The sequence below is a fragment of the Brachyistius frenatus genome, unplaced genomic scaffold (assembly GCF_029030835.1).
Source record: "Brachyistius frenatus isolate BFR_SWC_R1_liver_20210118 unplaced genomic scaffold, ASM2903083v1 Contig_10, whole genome shotgun sequence".
NCBI lineage: Eukaryota > Metazoa > Chordata > Actinopteri > Embiotocidae > Brachyistius > Brachyistius frenatus.
The window spans coordinates 7,721,635-7,739,943 of NW_027210609.1; the positions used below are offsets into that span (position 1 = coordinate 7,721,635).

Sequence of the window (18,309 nt, forward strand, 5' to 3'; positions counted from 1 at the left end):
GCATTCATGTCGCAGTCAAAGAGCACTGTGGACAGGCTCGTGTATCCACTGTTGGCTAATTTCCCAGGTTTGGTTATGAATACTCCATCAATCGAAATGGTCCTCCCCACAGTGAATGTATTGTAGGTCCATGAATCCAGCTTTTGTGAACTCTTTGTTCAGTTTAATTAATTTGCAGTTTAAGGTTAGGGAAGTCAGATTGTAACACTATCAAGTCAAGTCTATTCCTTTATATCAGGCTTCGCCAACCTTTTTTCCTCTGAGAGCTATTTTGTCAAAATGAAAATGTCTGCGCTACATGAGTAGCTCTCTTACATTATAACATTTATTCATATAGATGAGCTCCACTAAACCAGCTAAATAAGCTTATTTTATGTGAACAATAAGAAATTGATACTCAAAACACACACATACTTAACCAGTATCTAACGAGCTAACCAGGGTCTCCGACCCGCGAGCTGCTTTATACCAAAAATAAGCTGAGCAAAGTGTGGCAAATCAGAAAGAATTCAAACAAATCGGATAGATTTGAAAGAAGCAATTAAAAACAAATCAAGCAATATAACAAAATAAAATCATTTTTGTTTTATCAGCTGAAATCCCATGAACAACTCAAAGAAGAGAGGAAATATTACTCTGCACTCACTTCAAATGGATGAAAAGGTCAATTTTTCAATAAAGGTCATTTAAGTCATTAATTCCGCATTTTGTAATTTAACTTCTTTGGAGTTTTGTTAACTGTCTAATGTTGTTGTAAAAAAATGTTGCTGATTTTTAGACTTTAAAGCTGACACATGCTGCTAATTGGTATTCACCCTAATAAGATCTGCGCTTATAGCGGTGTTTGTAATTGTTACTCTTAAAAAAAAAAGACTCCTGTCATAGTTTACTGGTAGGAGAAATACAGTTGACATTTGCATAATGGCTCAGAGTCAGAGCAGCTTCCCTGCTTGGTTAGGAAGCTTTATATTGAATGGTATTTAAATACAGTTTCACTTTACATAATTTTACCTCCCCCAAGGCCCCAGAGCAAGGCTGAAAATGTTAAAAAAAAAAAAAAAATCTTATAGCCTATGCAAACACAAATCTCTGGCAAGAGTTGAGTCCTCAAATGTTTCCCACCAACAGTCCAAATTTCTTTTCTAAAATAATAAGCTTATGATGATATTAAACAGAGCAAAGCAGCAAATTGTCACAGTGGGGAAGCAGCACCCACATAATGGTGGGAGTTTTTGCCTGACATATAAACAAAACAAATCATGTTTATCAAAATATATATATATATTTTTTTTATCAACTAGTGTCGAAGACATTTTTCAAAGAGCATGACAAAGTGTGAACTAAAGGTTGCTGCATTGCTGATTCCAGCAGCACATAGAAAGCAGAGATGATTTTCCCTGTCATTTTTCTTACAGTCTTTATACCTTCTTAGAAAGAAGTCATTTCAGCAGGTGGCCACCGGTGTGTCTTTGGTAACAAGACCCAGAGGTGTCGAAGAGTAAATTACCAAGTGAAACAAAAGGTAGCTGTACAAATAAGTTAAACACTTCAGGGAACAAAAGGATTTTTTCATAAGTGACAAACAATCTCAGAAGTAAATCCTCCGATTAATCAATAGACCAGTGGTTTCACCTCTAATGTGTATAATAAAGAGCATTTAAGTGTGGATAAAATTCCTTGGAGAAAATAAAATCATGTTCATTGAAATGTGAGTAAAACTGTAGTTAGTTGTACTTATAGCTGCCAGCAGTCAGCACACCGACCGGCAGTTTAAGCAAAGTCGAAACAAACAGGCCATAGCAAATGCATCATGTTGATTTAAATGAAACCTGACAGATAAATTGAACTCCAAGGTTACCTAACAGCCCGATCTTAAGTGGGTTGTGAGCATCAGTACATCATTGCCCTAAATTAAGTTGTGCTCTTCCATCTATTGAACAAATCAAAGGTGGGGGGAGGGGCTGGACTCACATTTGATGCGTGCTGCAGTTGTAGAACTTCACCTCCGTGCTGGCGACCATTTGACCGGTCTCCTTTGAATTCAGACGAAGCTCTACGCCAGCCCAGTCTGAGAGAGGAGCCCAGAGAGAACACGATGAGCGAGGGGGGAAATATGTTCGAGAGTTGATGAGCGTGAGGAAGAGAGACAAAAAAGGATGGGTGAAAGAATGAAAACAATGAGCGGAAAGAGGAGGTCAAAATGAGAAGGAAATGTTAATACTTTTATCACATTCCTGTAAAGAGCCACCTGGTGTCTGCGGTCCTGGAAGGGCATTTTGCTGTTGTCGTTATAAAACCTTCAGTCAGAAACTTCAATTGAGGGATTACTGTATTTGCTTGGAGGAAATTCACCAGCTCCTTGGTACTTACGAAACTCCTTCGATAAACAAAAAAATTGCCAGGCGGTCATTCTTAAATGAAGGTTGTTTTTATTAGAGTCTGGATTATTGATATTTTAAGCCTTTCACCTGACATTGGCATCAACCCCGGCCTGTAAATTGGGCTGTATCTTTTTACTGTACAACTTTATATTTTATTTGTCTGCTTTTAGATCAGATATCGGAGCTCACCTTGTCCCTCTGGTATCTGAGGAACCTCCTTCCCGGCCGGGGAAAGGCACATAACCCTGTTCCCGTTGACGTGGCCCTCCACTCTGGCCTGCTGGCCAAACGAACAGGTTATTCCAGTGGAAAGGTCTGGAACATTATTCACCTCCAGCAGAAGCTAAAAAAAATAAATTAAAAAAAAGCAGAGAGGGAAGATTTAACACCCCGATACACTTGTACATGTACAGTGGTTGAGGAATGTGACCGATTTTATCATCGAGTTAAAGAAATTGTTTGGGAAAATGTCACTTTGGGACATTGAAAAGATGCCTCTCCTATGACAGAACAGTAAAGTAGGAATTTACAGTACAGCCAGAACCTGTTTAGCTTAATTTAGCACCAAGACTGGAAACAGAAAAACAACTGCTTCTGTCCTAAAGATCCCAAGTTCACCTAATGACACCTGTAAAGGTCGCTAATGAACACCTTATATCTAATTTGTTTCATCGAAGCAAAAACCAAAATGTAAAAATGACAAGTTTTTTGTGGTTTTGGAGAGATTTAAGTGTGTGCCGGATTATTCATTGGCTGGCCATTTTCCAATCTTTGTGCTAAATAAACTACCAGAGAAAAAGACCGACATTGATGAACTATTCCCTTAAGATAATATTACTTAGCTCCCAATGTCCTCCACGCTCTTGTCTACCGTACACAGCTAAATTAAGCTTTTAGAAAATGTAGTCAACCTTTTGGCAGATGCACAGTGCTAAAAAAAAAATACAAAACTCCTACCTATTTATATATATATATATATATCACATTTATCTCCCATTCCACAATACGTGTTTTGAATACAGTGGATGACCTACAGGGAGAATCACCCTCCTGTCTCACTTCACCTCTCACAAAACTAATCTTCTCTCCCCGGCTAATATTTACTGTACATGTGGCAGTACAAGGCTACTCCCAGTGATTGCTTATAAACAGCGGCATTGTGAGTGGAGTGGCAGTGCGGCGATTGGTTGTGTGATAAGCAGACTCACAGGGACGCTGTGTGCTGATACGGCGATGCTGTCCGGGTGAGCAATGACCGTCACACAACGGTCAATGTCAGTCGCGAAACGGAAGGTCTCCTCTGCCCGCGGACACCGATCCCTCCTCGAGCACCTGTGGGGCGGGAGAGACTCGTAAATAAACTTTTATAAGATCGTGCAGCAAGTTCAGTGATAAACCTCAGTGATTGAAGTGAATGGTGGTTGATCGGTCTAAAACTCTGCTCCAGACTGAAACATCTCAACAAGTATTAGATGGATTGCAGTTAAGTTTTATGTGGAAGATTCATGCCGTCCAAAAGATGAATACTAATAAATTTGGTGGTTTTTCTTTTCTTTTTTGAGGTAACATTTGTAGTTTTGAGTGAAATTATTCTTTTAATTGTCTTGCCATAAAATGTGGTACAGTCATTCCTTTCACTGATCCCTTAACATTTAATCCATCATCATTTAAGTTTTGTCTAAAAGTTTAGGTTACAACTACTGAATATACAAAATACCAAAGTAAAGACACTACCATCAGTTTTCGCTATATTTTGTGTTTAGTGACGATTAGGAAATGTTAGCCTGCTAACATGAACATAACAATATAGTTGCATAACATCAGCGTCAGATATTTGCATCTACCTTAGCTCAAAGCAGCGCCTGACTGAAGCTGCACAGAGCTGCAAGTGGCTGTAAATGGTTTAGACAAATAAAGCTAAAGGGTTAAAGGTTAGATAAAACATCTGTTCATCTACAGTATATCTGCTTCTTTCGTCACACTATCAGCTACTGACAAATAGATATTTTGTATATTATATAAAATATGTAATATGTAAAACTATTTATAAGTCTCTCTAATTCCACTTTAAATGAATCACTACATTGGATTATGCATGGTCAGATTGCTACTGAACATTCTGGCTTTCTGATGCTTGGTCTCGTACCTTTTTTACTTAAAATTTTTCTTTGCTTTTTTTTTTTTTTTGCTGCAAATTAAAAATACAATCGTAGAATAAGCTTCAACTCCTAGATCCCTACAGGCAATTAAAAGAAAGAAGGGAAGGGGTCAGCAGCATAACGTGACCTTAGAATAATCTTGTAAGAGAGAAGTGCGAAGTTAAAGTACGTGTAAGGAGAGGAAAGGATGTTTAAACTTTTAGCAACTTGTCAGGTTTTATAAAAAGGGGATTCATTGTTGAGATGGCTGCAGTAATGATGTCTTTTAAATGAGGCGTCATAACAATTTCTTCTCTGCATGCTCGGACAGTAACAGGCGGGTTGTACTTGTACATAAACATTGCATTAAAAAAAACAAGGGTCTCTCAGCTGTAGAGCTAAATTGTAATAGCAAACTCGAAGAGTACTTTGTCCGTACACCATCTTCTCCTTCTTTTAAACGTGTAATGCGCACAGTGAGGGGAGACGGTACTTAATACACTCTGAGATGCTGCTGAGGCGGTGCCACCTCCTGAGAGAGCTCAAAGAGCGCCGAGGCCTCTGCTGTAATTACAACACAATATAAAGGTGGATTGGAAACGTGGTGATAGCTGTTGCTGGCTCGGTGCCTTGAGGGGGACCACAGCCACATGAGCATAGATGGTCACCTTCTGACCGCTCACCAGCTGAAGTGCCTCAGGCAAAAAAAAGAAAAGGATGCCTTTCATCTCTGACTGTCTTTCATTGCCTTTTATTTTTGCCTCTTTTATTCACCGTGTTTTGTCTGATGGAACCATTTGTTCCCTTTTCCTTCAGGCTTTTTAAATGTTCACAAACGCCCCCCCCCCCACACTGTGTTAGGTAGGTGCTTTGGTGCTCTGTGCCAGGGGTGGGAAAGTGAGATCATGAAAGCCGTCTGCACGGCACTCTGAGAGTCATTCAGAGAGTTGGAAAAAGAGCCGAGACTGGATTAATAGGCAAAAAAATAAAGTAGCCTCATTCTGCAGTGTGAGGGATCATGATTCTCTTTGGGTTACTTCAGGGACCAGCAGCCTATCAAGTCACTGATAAGTGTTCGGCATTAATTTAAATATACAGTGTAATTGGACAAAGTCAGCACTCAGGACAGAAAAAAGTAATTTATTGTCACTTTACTGTCTGTTTGAAAAAGATGGAGAGCTGCAATTTAAATAATGCTGATCACCATCGAGATATTGCTCGCTGAAATGCAGACGTCATATGATGTGACGGCCGTAAATCCCCGGCTGAGGTCAGCTTCAAACAGGGTTTTAATCTTCTGAATCCCCTTTGCTCCATATCGAGGTATTATGCAAGCTAACCTGGGGTCACATAATTAAGATGGAAGAGATAAGCTCGCTCCGTCAGGTCCAAAATGTTCCCCGGGTATGTAGAGATGCAGCTGGCACACCTGCTGCGACTGCGGGGCTAATCCCTCCTCCCTCCATTAACACCAGTCGTCCCCTCGGCCAACAGACAATAAAATCTGGTGTGCATGCCGTTTCTGAATAGCGCTATTTAGGAGGGATCACACTGTCCAGCGACCACTTCCTGGTTTGCTGTTGGTCCTGCCAGCTGTTGGTAATGGTGAACTCCTGGGAGTACAACAAGTATCTTATATTAAACTCATACGACCACGTGCTTAGCTTTGTTCCTAGCTTTCTACAAGCTGTTTGCTAAACAAAATATTTTGGGGGTTTAATCTCGCTGCTTTGATGTGTGTATGCGAGGAGGAAGCAGATAAAGGCAACAGACTCACATGTTGTAGAGGACACACCAGCCGCAGTGGGGGTCACCGGAGCTCAGACACTCAGCGCATGTACCGTACTGCTCACAAGCCTCCACAGGTACCTGAGCCACCTGAACCAGAGGAATGACACACAAGTGGACAGACACAACATTTTAAAACGATTAAAAGGTCTCCAAAGAGCAATTATACATTGCGCTGTTCTCTCTTTGAAAAACCTTTCAACATGTCTGTGCAAATATTAACACTTATTAGATTTATAGCACACTCAAGGAGGTATAGCCCAGTTTATACTGTAGGTTTTTGATCGTAACTAAACTGAGGACACCACTGATATATGAGAGAGTGGCCCAAACCACTCGGACACTTCAAATAGTCATAAAAGAATATGCAAACATTTGAATTTATCCACCAAAACCTATAATGGATAAATACCTTGTTTGTGTATCTTCATCCTGGTTTGCACTTTAGGGCTATTGGAGTTTGACGTAAGCAGTTAGATCCATTCAAGGAGATACTTTCTGCTATCAGACGAGCTACTAAAGCATTTAATGTGTTTCTTAGTCAAAACAAGTCAGAAGTATGATAAAAGAAGGGCTTTTAAATGTGCCACACACGTTGTGTATCGGAAAACCAAATTATACATGTACAGATATCTTAAAATTGCAGTAAACATACGATACTATTACACACTGAAAAAGAACTACAGAGGCTTCTATATAAACACGTGTCAAACATCATTTCATCCCAAAAAATACACCTATAATCCAAAGAAAACTACAGAGTATAACATAATCTCACTCTGTCTGACCTGCACAGAAATGTTGCCTTTAAATTATACTAGTGCAGAGAAATTGCCAACTATGGTGACAAAAGTTAAAAATGGCTGCCACAGAGTGGAAATAAGGTCAACGAAGGCGTGTAACTAAAACATTCTGATGAAATAATAAGCACTTCTGATGAGGAGAGAGCAAACCCCATTTCATCATTTTGGCTATTTTGCAATATACTCTATAGAAAGCCTCGTCTCAGCGCACACAGTAGAACATCCCAAAGGAAAACAACCCCCCTTTATTTTTGTATTTCTAGCTGCTGACACAAATTTGCAACATGCAGTGTTGTGGTTCTGCCCACATGAGGAATTGTCAGATTTTTTTTCATCACAACTATTTTGTGAAGCAATTTTTTCCAGCAGTTTTCTTATTTAACTTTTCTTTATGACATTTGATGAAAGATCTTCTTTCGTACGATGATTCATGGACTCCTGTGACAGTAATTACACTGGGACTCAGTGAAGGTTTATACTATTTCACACACACACACACACACAGCCACAAAGAGATTCTGACTGACAGAAAAGCACTCACTTTACTATTGCCACCACTTCCATGCATGAATTTCTGGCAAAGCATAAGCTCTCCATTAGCTACTGTGAGAGTCGCTGCTGTTGCTTGGCCAGCACCACCCCTGCATACAAAACCAGTTGGAGCCGCAGCCTGAGTTAGGTATTTTATACTTTGTTATTATTCTAGGTCTGGACATATGATGCAAGCAATTTCCTGATGTAAGCAATCACAAATGAAGAGTGGATTATGGATTAGAGTGTCTCCGGTGCTCTTGATAGCATAAGTGGGTGCTCTCTCAGGTCTGTGTTGGCAAAATGGATTATCTGCTGCTCCCTACGAAATAACTTTCTCCCTTATTTCCAGCAGTTCAGAACCCATTCGGTGCATTCCATTAGCAAAATGATTTTGAAGTTTGGGAGGGGGTGGAAAGGGTAGGCGGGGGGTGGGTGGTGGGTGGGGGGTTAAGTCCATATCTGACGCAGTAGAAATAATCCATGAATTGTTGTGGACCGGAGCTCATTCAAACTAACAAAGTTGGTCTGTGGCCGTTGGGCAGCATGACCTTTACAAGGGGAGAGCTATGGATCTTTTGCTCTCTGCTGCCTCGTTCAGAATCAAAATGGGAAACTTGCGCAGCTAATCAGTGTTGATTTGTTATACGTGGAACTGACCTGAGCAGGAGCTGAATCCAAATAAGGTTAAAAGACATGTCCTTAGGTTTTATGTTCACAAGATGCTAAAATACTAGACGCTCTGAATGTGGATTTTAATCAGTCTCTCTCTGTCAATTATTTGTGATCTTCCTGTTAATTTATTTCAATATTTATTTATATTTCTTTACATTTCCGGATAGCGACAATTGAGATACGGGGACAGGGGAAGGGCACGGGCATGACACACATCAGTGATCCCTGGCTGAAATCTCACTGGTGCAGTTATATGATGTGCATCTTAATCACTAGGCCACCAGCATGCCCCGCTTTGTTATTTTATGAATAATAATCCAAAGCGTAATGCATAATCCAAGATCATTTTGACAAATAAAACACAAATGATCCAAAATCCAGCCGTTGAACATCACTTTGTTCGACAGCATGATGCAGTGTTTCCCTATGTCTCTAGGTAGATATTGTATAGGCAACTGAATAAAAAACATACAACCTAATACTGTTGTATATATAATATTTTCTTTTTTTATATTGGCCTTAATGAACACTACGAGCTCGACAGAATTAGACAAACCCTCGGGCAAGTCGAGAGGTGGTCTCTCGTTTAGAGCTGGCTGGGCAGCATGCAGAGATTACAGTTTAAAAGCAGGAAAAATTACATTTACAAAAGAGCATTGGTGGATATCATTGACAAAGGATAAATAGTAGTTAGCATGATTTAAGTCCCTGGACTTCTGTGCTGAAAATGTTTCACCCGGTCACATTTTTCTTTGTTGTTTAACTTTTTTTTGCGATCCCAAAAGGGTTCAACTTCTGATATATGTGATATATAAGTGTTGTATTAGATATTTAAAAAAAAATTCTTGGAATATAGGTGAAACAAACACTGAGCTTTCCATTGAATTGTATCACCGTGCAGGTGTTGGTGGTTTTGTGAAAAGGTCGTATTTTGGAGGGGTTTGGGTATCACAGCACAATGCATATGTGCAACCTTGTCTTTGTTCAATTGTGGTTCACTGAATTGAGCCTTTATTCTCACTCCGTGTTCAATGTGTACTGTAGATGCCTCATGAATCATTCATGACCAGACAGAGTATTTAGTATTTTTCATCAAGCTTTTGTTTGCCTTGTTTTCTCTGAGATAATTTCTTCAGGAAAATGCTGATCATTTCAAGCAAACATTGAAAAAACAATGAAAAACCCTCAGTTTGCTGGAGGCCAAATCTCAGTCTGGCTGCTTCTGAATGCTGCTCAGTGTTTGTATCATGGCAGGAGCCAGATGATGCTCACGTCCACTTTTCCAGTTTTGTGAATTACAAACTCTTTATCTTTTCACGACATCTGGGATGCCCTTACACTAATGCGCAAACTTATCATTTTATCAGTTTGCTATCACTTTAACACTTTCATCCGGATTTACTGGAATTTTGCTGTCAGATGAGCATACTTAGGCTTTTAGACCTCGGCAATGCTGTCATCCTGCTGCATATCCTCGGTATGCTTTGGAAAATCCACAGACATCACATGACTGTTTGCATCACGTGACAGCTATATACAGCATTTTGTGGTTTTAGGGTTTAGCAAAGCAGGTTGTTGTTTTTTTTTTTTTTTCAGATTTTGTCCCAAATTATTGTAATTTGTTAATCCATAGTGTTTTACTGGAAGACCAGAAATTATTGCATAGCACACAAAATATTCATTTTGAAAGTACAATGATTCTCTACATGCTGTTTTTGATACCAAATAGTTGTGAAAAATTTTGTCCAGCTTCTGCCACTCAGTTTTGCTGTAGTTGTGTGAATGCAAATTTGACTAAATCAAGTGAAAAAAGGCAAAAGAAACCAAGTCTAAATATAAACAATTACATGAAAAAATTGTCTTGTTTGGGAAATTCATGTAATTAACACTGATTAATAGCTTTCAGTTTAGAGACCATTCAAATGAACACATTTTGGGCATGACAGATGGTGCTGGTGAAGGGGTACTTGAGCTCATCTGACAGAGCTGTGGTGGTGCGTTAGATAAAAGAGGTTGACAACCGCGACAGTACTGCACACTCACATACAGGTGAGGGAGGGGATGCAGGCAGACAGACAGACAGACAGAAGTAGGGAGAAACAAAGAAGTGGATGGGTGGGATTTCAAGCAAGGATTTTTAAATTTTACAGAGTGGCACTTTGAGAGATTGCCCTGGAAAAACCCTGCAGCAGTTTCCCCCCCTTCTCTAAGGTTTAAAGCCTTAGCCATCACTTCATAGACAGACAAGTGACATTCAGTGCGGTTGTTCAATGTTTGGATTCTGAGCATTTCTATTCTTAGAAATGATCAAACTAAAGGCACACACTGAGAGAAAAGATTAACTGCTGTGAAGATTTTTTTTTTTTTCTTCACATCAATAATAGTTCCCAAATGGTATTTTGGTGAAGACAAACACACACACACACACACACACACACACACACACACACACACACACACACACACACACACACACACACACACACACACACACACACACACACACACACACACACACACACACACGTATCCACAAGCGTACACATGGATTCTCTAGTTTTCTCCGCTCACTCTTCATCATCGTGCTAACCCTGCGTGTTTCACTCGGCAGGAGACAGAGGGGCTCATTGTTATTCCACAAGGGTCGGCTGATCTCAGCCAAATCTGTCTGTGCCTCACTCCTCATTCCACATCATTCCTGTATTGTTTGGCTCCCAGGAATCTGAAAATCTCTCATCTCTGGGATCTACTGGCAATGTGGGAAATCTGCGAGCGAAGCCGCCTCCCCGGGGGTTTCCTCACCCGAGCTGCGGGAAAGTCTGAAGGGAAAGCTGAGCAAAGATGGAAAAGGAGACAGAAAAAGGAAGGCTTTACTCTGCTCCAGGCTCCTGAGGGCTACAAAGCCAAAGCTGTTCTAATATTGAGAGAAAATGCCCGGGAAAGCTGTTTTTTTTTTGTTTTTTTGGTGGGTTATTATGCATCACTGAAGGTGGAGTGAAGAGAGTAGCTAGCTATCTCCTTGAAGGAAGCATGTGTCTCTCCTTGAACGACCAGACCTCATCAATAAGTGATGTCCTGTCTCTTCTAGTCTATCACACAGAAAGAAGAGCTGCCTTGATTTGTTTTCGAAGACAGTGGCCAACACAATACTGTCTCTGTTCTTCCTCGCTTCCTCAGATGACATCCCTTGTTGTCTTAAACTTGACACTTTCATAGATCTTCGGACAGTTTTTTCAAGTTTCCAGAGCCGAGTTTGAGCCACTCTGAAATAACTGTCACAAGGCAATTGTCCCAGTGCCCTTTGCCTCTCTGTTCTGTGACTTTGGCTCAATACATTCCAGCAGTCAAAAGACAACTGACAGCAGTGATAGGGGGTTCTTTTTTTTTTTTCTGGCCGCATTGAAACCTAATCCCATTTCACAGTGGCATGCCGCCGCGCCAAAATAATCACTTGATGGGAGTTGAAAGTGATTACCACTGTTCACTCTTATCTCCAATGAGTGCAGAGAATATCGTCCAGCAACAACAACAACTGCTCGCCGCTGTGATGCCGGGCCAAGTGAGGAGCAGACGAGGGGGGATACAGCCACACAGAGAAAAGCCACCAATGGTTCCCTATGGGGTGTGTGTGTGTCTGTCTTTGTGTGTGTGCGCGTCTCGTACAAAAGATGCATGCACCGTAAGTCGATTCGCATGGATAGGTAATTAGAGCAGTGGTACATCCCCTTACACGCAGCCCACATACAGTATTTAGCAGTCCCCTCTGTACACATACAGTTTGTGAGCGTTAGTGAATCACCACATTGAGTTTGGGGATAAGTCATAACCATCCGGTAGGAGTCCAAATAAATACCATCAGTTATGATAAACTCTTTTACTGATAATTCTAAAACTCTATGCAGTAATATTAGATCTATAACCTGATAAGATTTACCTCCTAGTTTTTTCCCTCAATACAAATTCAAATATTATTATTTCTGTACAGTTTCCACTGATTCAGTGGAAAAAAATATTTCTCTACTGTACATTTCCGTGTCCAGTAAAACTTTCGACTCCAAATTTCATGCTACACACACAGTGTGTTGCTGAAGGACATGTCAGCATGCTGAACGCTCGGTGTCACGGGGCATGAACCCGCGGGCCTCCAGCTGAAGGACGGTCTCATCACTCGCCGCATCACCTCGCCACCCGGCGTTTGTCCTGACAGCAGCACAGAAATGAGGGCGTTTCCTCACCTGGTTGTCAGACATGACATAGAGAGAGTTTCTGTCCAGGGAGAAGGCCATGTCCCGGAGGATGGGGCTGCTATCCTTCATCACGGTCACTGTCTCGTACAGCACTCCTCCCTCCAGAGGACCGTCCACTCTTAACTGCAGAGACATGGACAAACACAGAGATGAAGAGACACTGAATGCATCACTGCGGGACTCATTGAATGGTTACTGTACATCTGTAGAGGGACATCTGTCCTCTACTGTAAATCTTTGTGTATGTTTTGTACGCGTCCATTTGCATCTGTAGTACATACACAAAATATAACTTCAAACACTATAGGGGACCACAGGTTTCTTCAGTTTAGTGGATTGTAGTAAAGAAACAACATTTCTAATGATTTAAATGCATTTTGAAGCAAAAACCATTAAACCGTTTCTCCAGAGTAACCAGCTGTAAAAAAAAAAATACTTCATGTACAATCTGTTTACATTTTGTTCCGTGTTGACAAATGGACTGATCTGATAATGGCTAATAAGTTATAAATCAACTACAGCAATCCATTAGAATATTAGCTCATTAACCGAGAAGCTGCTTATGTGAAATGACAAACAAAACAGCTTGTTAATTTGTAAATGAAAATGAGATACAGAAAAGTAAGTCCCTGAAACTCAATAGTTTCCATCTGGCAACAATACATCAGAGGCTCATACAGTATGTACAGTTAATATAAAAGCATTATAAGACACAACTCTTCCAGAGTTGATACTTTTAAACATGCACTTGCGAGAGGATAAAACACAATTTAAACGTTGTGTGTTAAGTGCAGAGATCCACGATGTTAAGCCCTGCTGAGTAGAAAAACGTAAAACCGAAGAATACACCTTCCAACAGTTCAGCAATTGTCACGTTAACATGTTTTATGGCTAACCACAAATATGTTCATTAGATGGCTTTTGCTTTGGAAATGACCAAACATGGTAACTTAAAGCTGGGAAAAGCAGTTGTTTTTGGATGGATTGTGTCTAAAAACATTTCATCATATTGATGATATAGTCTCATGGTGGAGAGAACTCTAGAATTCTGCACTTCTGTATTCAGGCTTTAGAAAAATCTAGCCTGTGATGGAGACTTGGAGGCCAATCACAGGTCATTTCAGACTGAGGGTGTTCCTACGGCTGTTGTACAGATGCAGATGCGCGTGCATGTCCTGTCAGATATTAAGTCTCATTCAGGTCCGTTCTGGAGAAAGAGTTACTATACCAGCGTTGGCGGCAGTTGGGATAAATTGAACATTGAACCCAACGAGCAGGAGGTTCACTGGAGGCCGACCAGGGTGAAGCTGCCACAGCGCACTGATGTTAATGTTCAGAGTGATGGACCAGGACTGGCGACCCCGGACAGGCTTCTGCCAGGGAATGGCTGCATGTAGGGAAAAGGGGCGACGAGAGATCCAGGTGGCAACAGACATTGTGCCCCTTTCATGAGGCAGACAATGACAGGGCTAGGTTACCCCCGCCCCACCCCCTTCTATCATGGAGGAAAGGGGGTAAGCTGACAGTCAACCAACATTTCTGCTAGGTGCTGTCGAAAGCAGATTGGGCGAGAGACCTTCGCCAATCCAGAGACAAAGGAAAGCACAGCTGCTTGCCCGGGGGCGGGCAGGTCAGCAGTCAACCGCTGCGCCGCATGGTCGTATGAAGTGCGTGCTTGTGCTTGTGCTCATCTGGTCGGAGGGATTTAAGAGAGTTTTAGTTTTTCAGACAACTGGCTGCCTGAGTTTTAACTCTGAGTAAAAAAACTTTAGAGATACTGCAATGAGTCAAAGTGCCAAGCCATTGGTCAGAAAAGAGCATGAATGCATACCTCCTGATTTACTTCCTATACACCCATGAAATGCATATACATGGCTGTAGTTGTTGGAAACATATTTCATGTCGCTTGGTTTTTAGTAGCCGTGTTCCTCTTCGCCGAGTCTTTGTGCTAAGCTCCCGTTTGGCTCAAACATCACAGAGCTGGATTTTGCAGAAATGAAATTGATGTTATCTTTCTCTCAGACAGCAAGTAAGCAAATTTCCCAAATGTCTGTCTCCCAGCTTAGTTAGCATTTCACTCAACAGTTTCCAGTGATTTCCTCACATGTGCGTGAAAGCTTACACAATAAAACAGGGTGGGGGTATTTGCAAGGAAGATAAGCATGTGGATGATTAGTCTTTTGTTTCATTTACTTTGCGGGTAGCACGCCCCGGAGCTGTGATGTCGTGCAGCAGTTCTGCAAGTGTCACCAAGAAAAGGTACATGTTCGTGTTTATTGTTGAGACTGAGGAGAGGGAAGATAGAGCAGCAGCTCCTCACTCAGCAGTCCAACTGGCTGTTGCGACTTTGACCCACATTCACCCCTGAGGTTCAAGCATTGACGCAGTTGAGTTTTTGAAACGTGTTCAGCGCGCTCAGCCTTAATTTCACTTTGGAATGACTTTCAGACAGAAATCTTTTGGGGCTCATTAGATGCAAGCATGGAGAACAGATGCCCGCTGGTGAAGGCTTTTCGGTTCTCTTCTCCCACCTCTTCCTACAAAGAACAGGCTGTTTCACTAAAGCAAACAAATAAGCAGGTCTGTCTCTGTTAAGAAATGGCTTACTGATGTGGAATCTGTCAGACGTCAGCCTTATGAAGATGTGGAAAAAGCTTGTACATTTTTCCCGATAAAAACTACCTGTTAGTACATAATGAAAATGTTTTAATCTTTCGTTTCATCTATTTGTCACAAAGACAAACCTTTTCCATGATTGCAGTCCTTTATATATTTTATTTCACAACAACACCTCTATGTGCACCCACAAAGCACCCATCGTTTCCTTTTGGTGCTGGTATGATGCAAATTGCATCATATAATAATAATAAAAAATGTGAAACAAGAGAGCAAAGTCTGACTCAGGCATGATAGCTAGAGGAAAGAAAAAAAAAATCCTCATTAGTTGTGCAAACCCAGGTTAAAGCCCAATTTAAATTCCAGGGAGATTGGATCATTAACCATGTGATGCAATTACAGTAAACCTGAATTCATTTCTCAATTATAATAATTAAAATAAATGGCAGATAATAAAGAATTAGAGCAGAGAATTGTGAATGTGTTTTGAAAACGTCTGCAATGCGATTATGCCAGTCTTCCCTGCGTGCATCCTAACGCGTGGACTTAGGCGACCTCGCCACCCAAATAAAATTTGACTGCAGAACATTTTGAATACGTGCCAGGTCTAGCTCAGTGGTGGAGCCTCAGCAGTCTCTCAATGGGGACAGTCAATCAATACAAACTGATTACATGATTGGATCCCATGGGCACCAAAACGTCATCAATCAATCACGCCTCCACCTTCCAGGCAGCTGTGCCTCTCCAACTGTCAGCTCTGCCGGCCAGGAATGACGGAGGGAGCAAGAAAATATGTGCTTAAGTGTGCGTGTTGCTTGTGGTAGGGTACATATGGGGTTGACGGCATCATCTTCCTTGTACAATAACAAGTAGATTAATACCATGGGACGGTCTCTTGAACAGAGTCTGTCTCTCACCTGTCAGACTCTTATATCCTCGACACCCCTGCTGAATCTTATCCTTTAAATAGTTGTTTCAAAGACAGATTTATCTCAGAACTAAGCTTCTTTCTCTTTCGCTCATTGCCTGTTTGTTTCTTTTCCTCTTGCTTTGTCCTCTCTTGCTCCTATTCTTCTTCCTCCTCCTCCTTTATCCTATTCCTCCTCTCCTGAACCACAATCCCACACAGTAATGGAGCCAGTTTATATTATTTTTTCCCACACTCCTCTTTTCATAAATAGCACAGATAGAAACCAGAGCATGTAAATATTTCTGTGGTGAAACAATGTTTGAAAAAAACAAAAAACAAAAAACATTTAGAGGACAGATACTGAGCCGTGTGCGATTTTTAGTATGACCAAGGGCCAGGGATACAGGAATGAGCTCAGACAAATACTGACCCATCGTGACCAGTCGCTGGTGTTTGATTTCAGTGGATTTAAAAGTGGTTTTATCATCTAAAGCAGGGCTGACCAGGCAGAAGCCCTCTGGGAGTACAACAGGTCCTCAATCTCTCTTTAAGCCCTACAGCTTCATAATGAGAGTAAGGCGGGTTTAATTGGTTTTATAATGAGCCTGCTTGTTGGAAGTGACACACAAAGTTACACACACACACACACACACACACACACACACACACACACACACACACACACACACACACACACACACACACACACACACACACACACACACACACACACACACACACACACACACACACACACACACATGCACATACTAACACAAACAAAACCCCACTATGTACTGAACATTTACTCCTGTGTTGTTTGCTTTCATTAAATTTGTTGCTGTAAACTATGTGCTTGATTGTGGCATATTAGGAATATTCTCACTGTATAGTGTAACAACACATATAGTGCATATTTTCAGACTTTTTAGGTGTCCAGATAACATTCAGACAAAATTTAAAACACTTTCATTAAAAGATCCTTACTGTGTATTTTGCTCGAAGTAATATCCGTAAACATTGTCTGTGGATTTACCAAGAACAGTTGGTTTTGTGTCTGTGTCTTTAAGGTGCATTGATTTTAAAGACCCTCTCTTTTGATTGGCCGACTCGTTTATGAGCGATGCATGCTTAGGCCAACCACAGCTATCGTTCAGTCTCGTAGCTTCCTCAACTGACCCTCCTCAAAGTTTTCCTTCGCATAAAAGGTTTTGACAGTAGGCCACACAGAGGGCGGACATATGATATGAGTGGGAATTTGTGACATCCAAAACTTTTGGAACTCCAAACATCAGTTTCTGAAGATGGGTTGAGCATATTTCTCTGTGGACTTAGTATTTTTACCCTTTCTCAGTATTTATACAGCACCTTGACATGCTTTATAATCCAAAAAGAAATAGAAATTTAAATTTATACATGGGACCATTAATGAAAGGCTAATTTCAGTCTGACTTTGTTGTGACTTCTGCTGTTCTTGTTCCAAGAGACACACAGTACAATATGACTATAGCTTTTAAATCCATTTCAAATGCTCCTTAGTGTTACTTAGAATTTTGGGATATTCCGTAATAGACCTTATCCACCGAGCACACATGACATGACAAAGTATGAATGGGGCGTTGTTAAAGTAGTCAGGACAATGATTTTATGGTCAAGGACTGCAAAATCTCAGCAAACCTCCTTTTGTGGACCTTCCTGTGTGGTCCATGTAATTTAACAGAAGAACTGTACTGATTTGCCATTAATACCACATGTTCCTATGACCTCAGTGTGCCTCTCATTTTATTCGCTCTTCCCAGTGTCTCACAGCTGACGAGGATATATATGTAACTCATGAAAAATATTTAAGCCAATAACAGCAATATTATTCCTGCTCCTGAAATCCCCTCGCAGAACCTGTGATGGTTATAAACAACCAAGCTTAGTTTGGCTTCCAGAAATAGATATGCAGCCTGAGCTCATGCTCTCTTAACTACAACCACTTCTCTTTCCCGTGGATCAGTTTGCATCCTAAGTGCTAGTCTGCACTCTTATCCCGTGAGAGCCAAAGAAAACAAACAAAAAAAAGGACTTCTTAGATGTCACTTGGCTTGAGCCGTTTAGGCTGTTGTAAAGCTGCCAGACCTTGCAGGAGCAATACACTCCGCCAAATGTCTCTCTCGTGAGTATTTACCTATGGAATTGATTCCAGGCGAGGATTTTAAAGCAGAGGAAGAATAC

General features: G+C 41.0%; 1 protein-coding gene across 4 annotated transcripts in view; it reads right to left on the reverse strand.

Moving 5' to 3' along the window:
- The window catches only part of LOC138616692 (plexin-A2-like), a 73,747-nt gene that overhangs the window by 27,673 nt on the left and 27,765 nt on the right, over positions 1 to 18,309 (reverse strand). For all 4 annotated transcript variants that reach the window (XR_011310608.1, XM_069691201.1, XM_069691203.1 and 1 more), the window contains exons 4-8: positions 12,552 to 12,686; positions 6,297 to 6,397; positions 3,590 to 3,713; positions 2,571 to 2,724; positions 1,972 to 2,068 (exon numbers count right to left, since the gene is read on the reverse strand). Coding sequence is in view for 3 of the 4 variants with exons in the window: in XM_069691201.1 (XP_069547302.1) it covers positions 1,972 to 2,068; positions 2,571 to 2,724; positions 3,590 to 3,713; positions 6,297 to 6,397; positions 12,552 to 12,686 (611 nt within the window). In the remaining variant the exon portion in view is untranslated. The remainder of the gene's footprint in view (positions 1 to 1,971; positions 2,069 to 2,570; positions 2,725 to 3,589; positions 3,714 to 6,296; positions 6,398 to 12,551; positions 12,687 to 18,309) is intronic.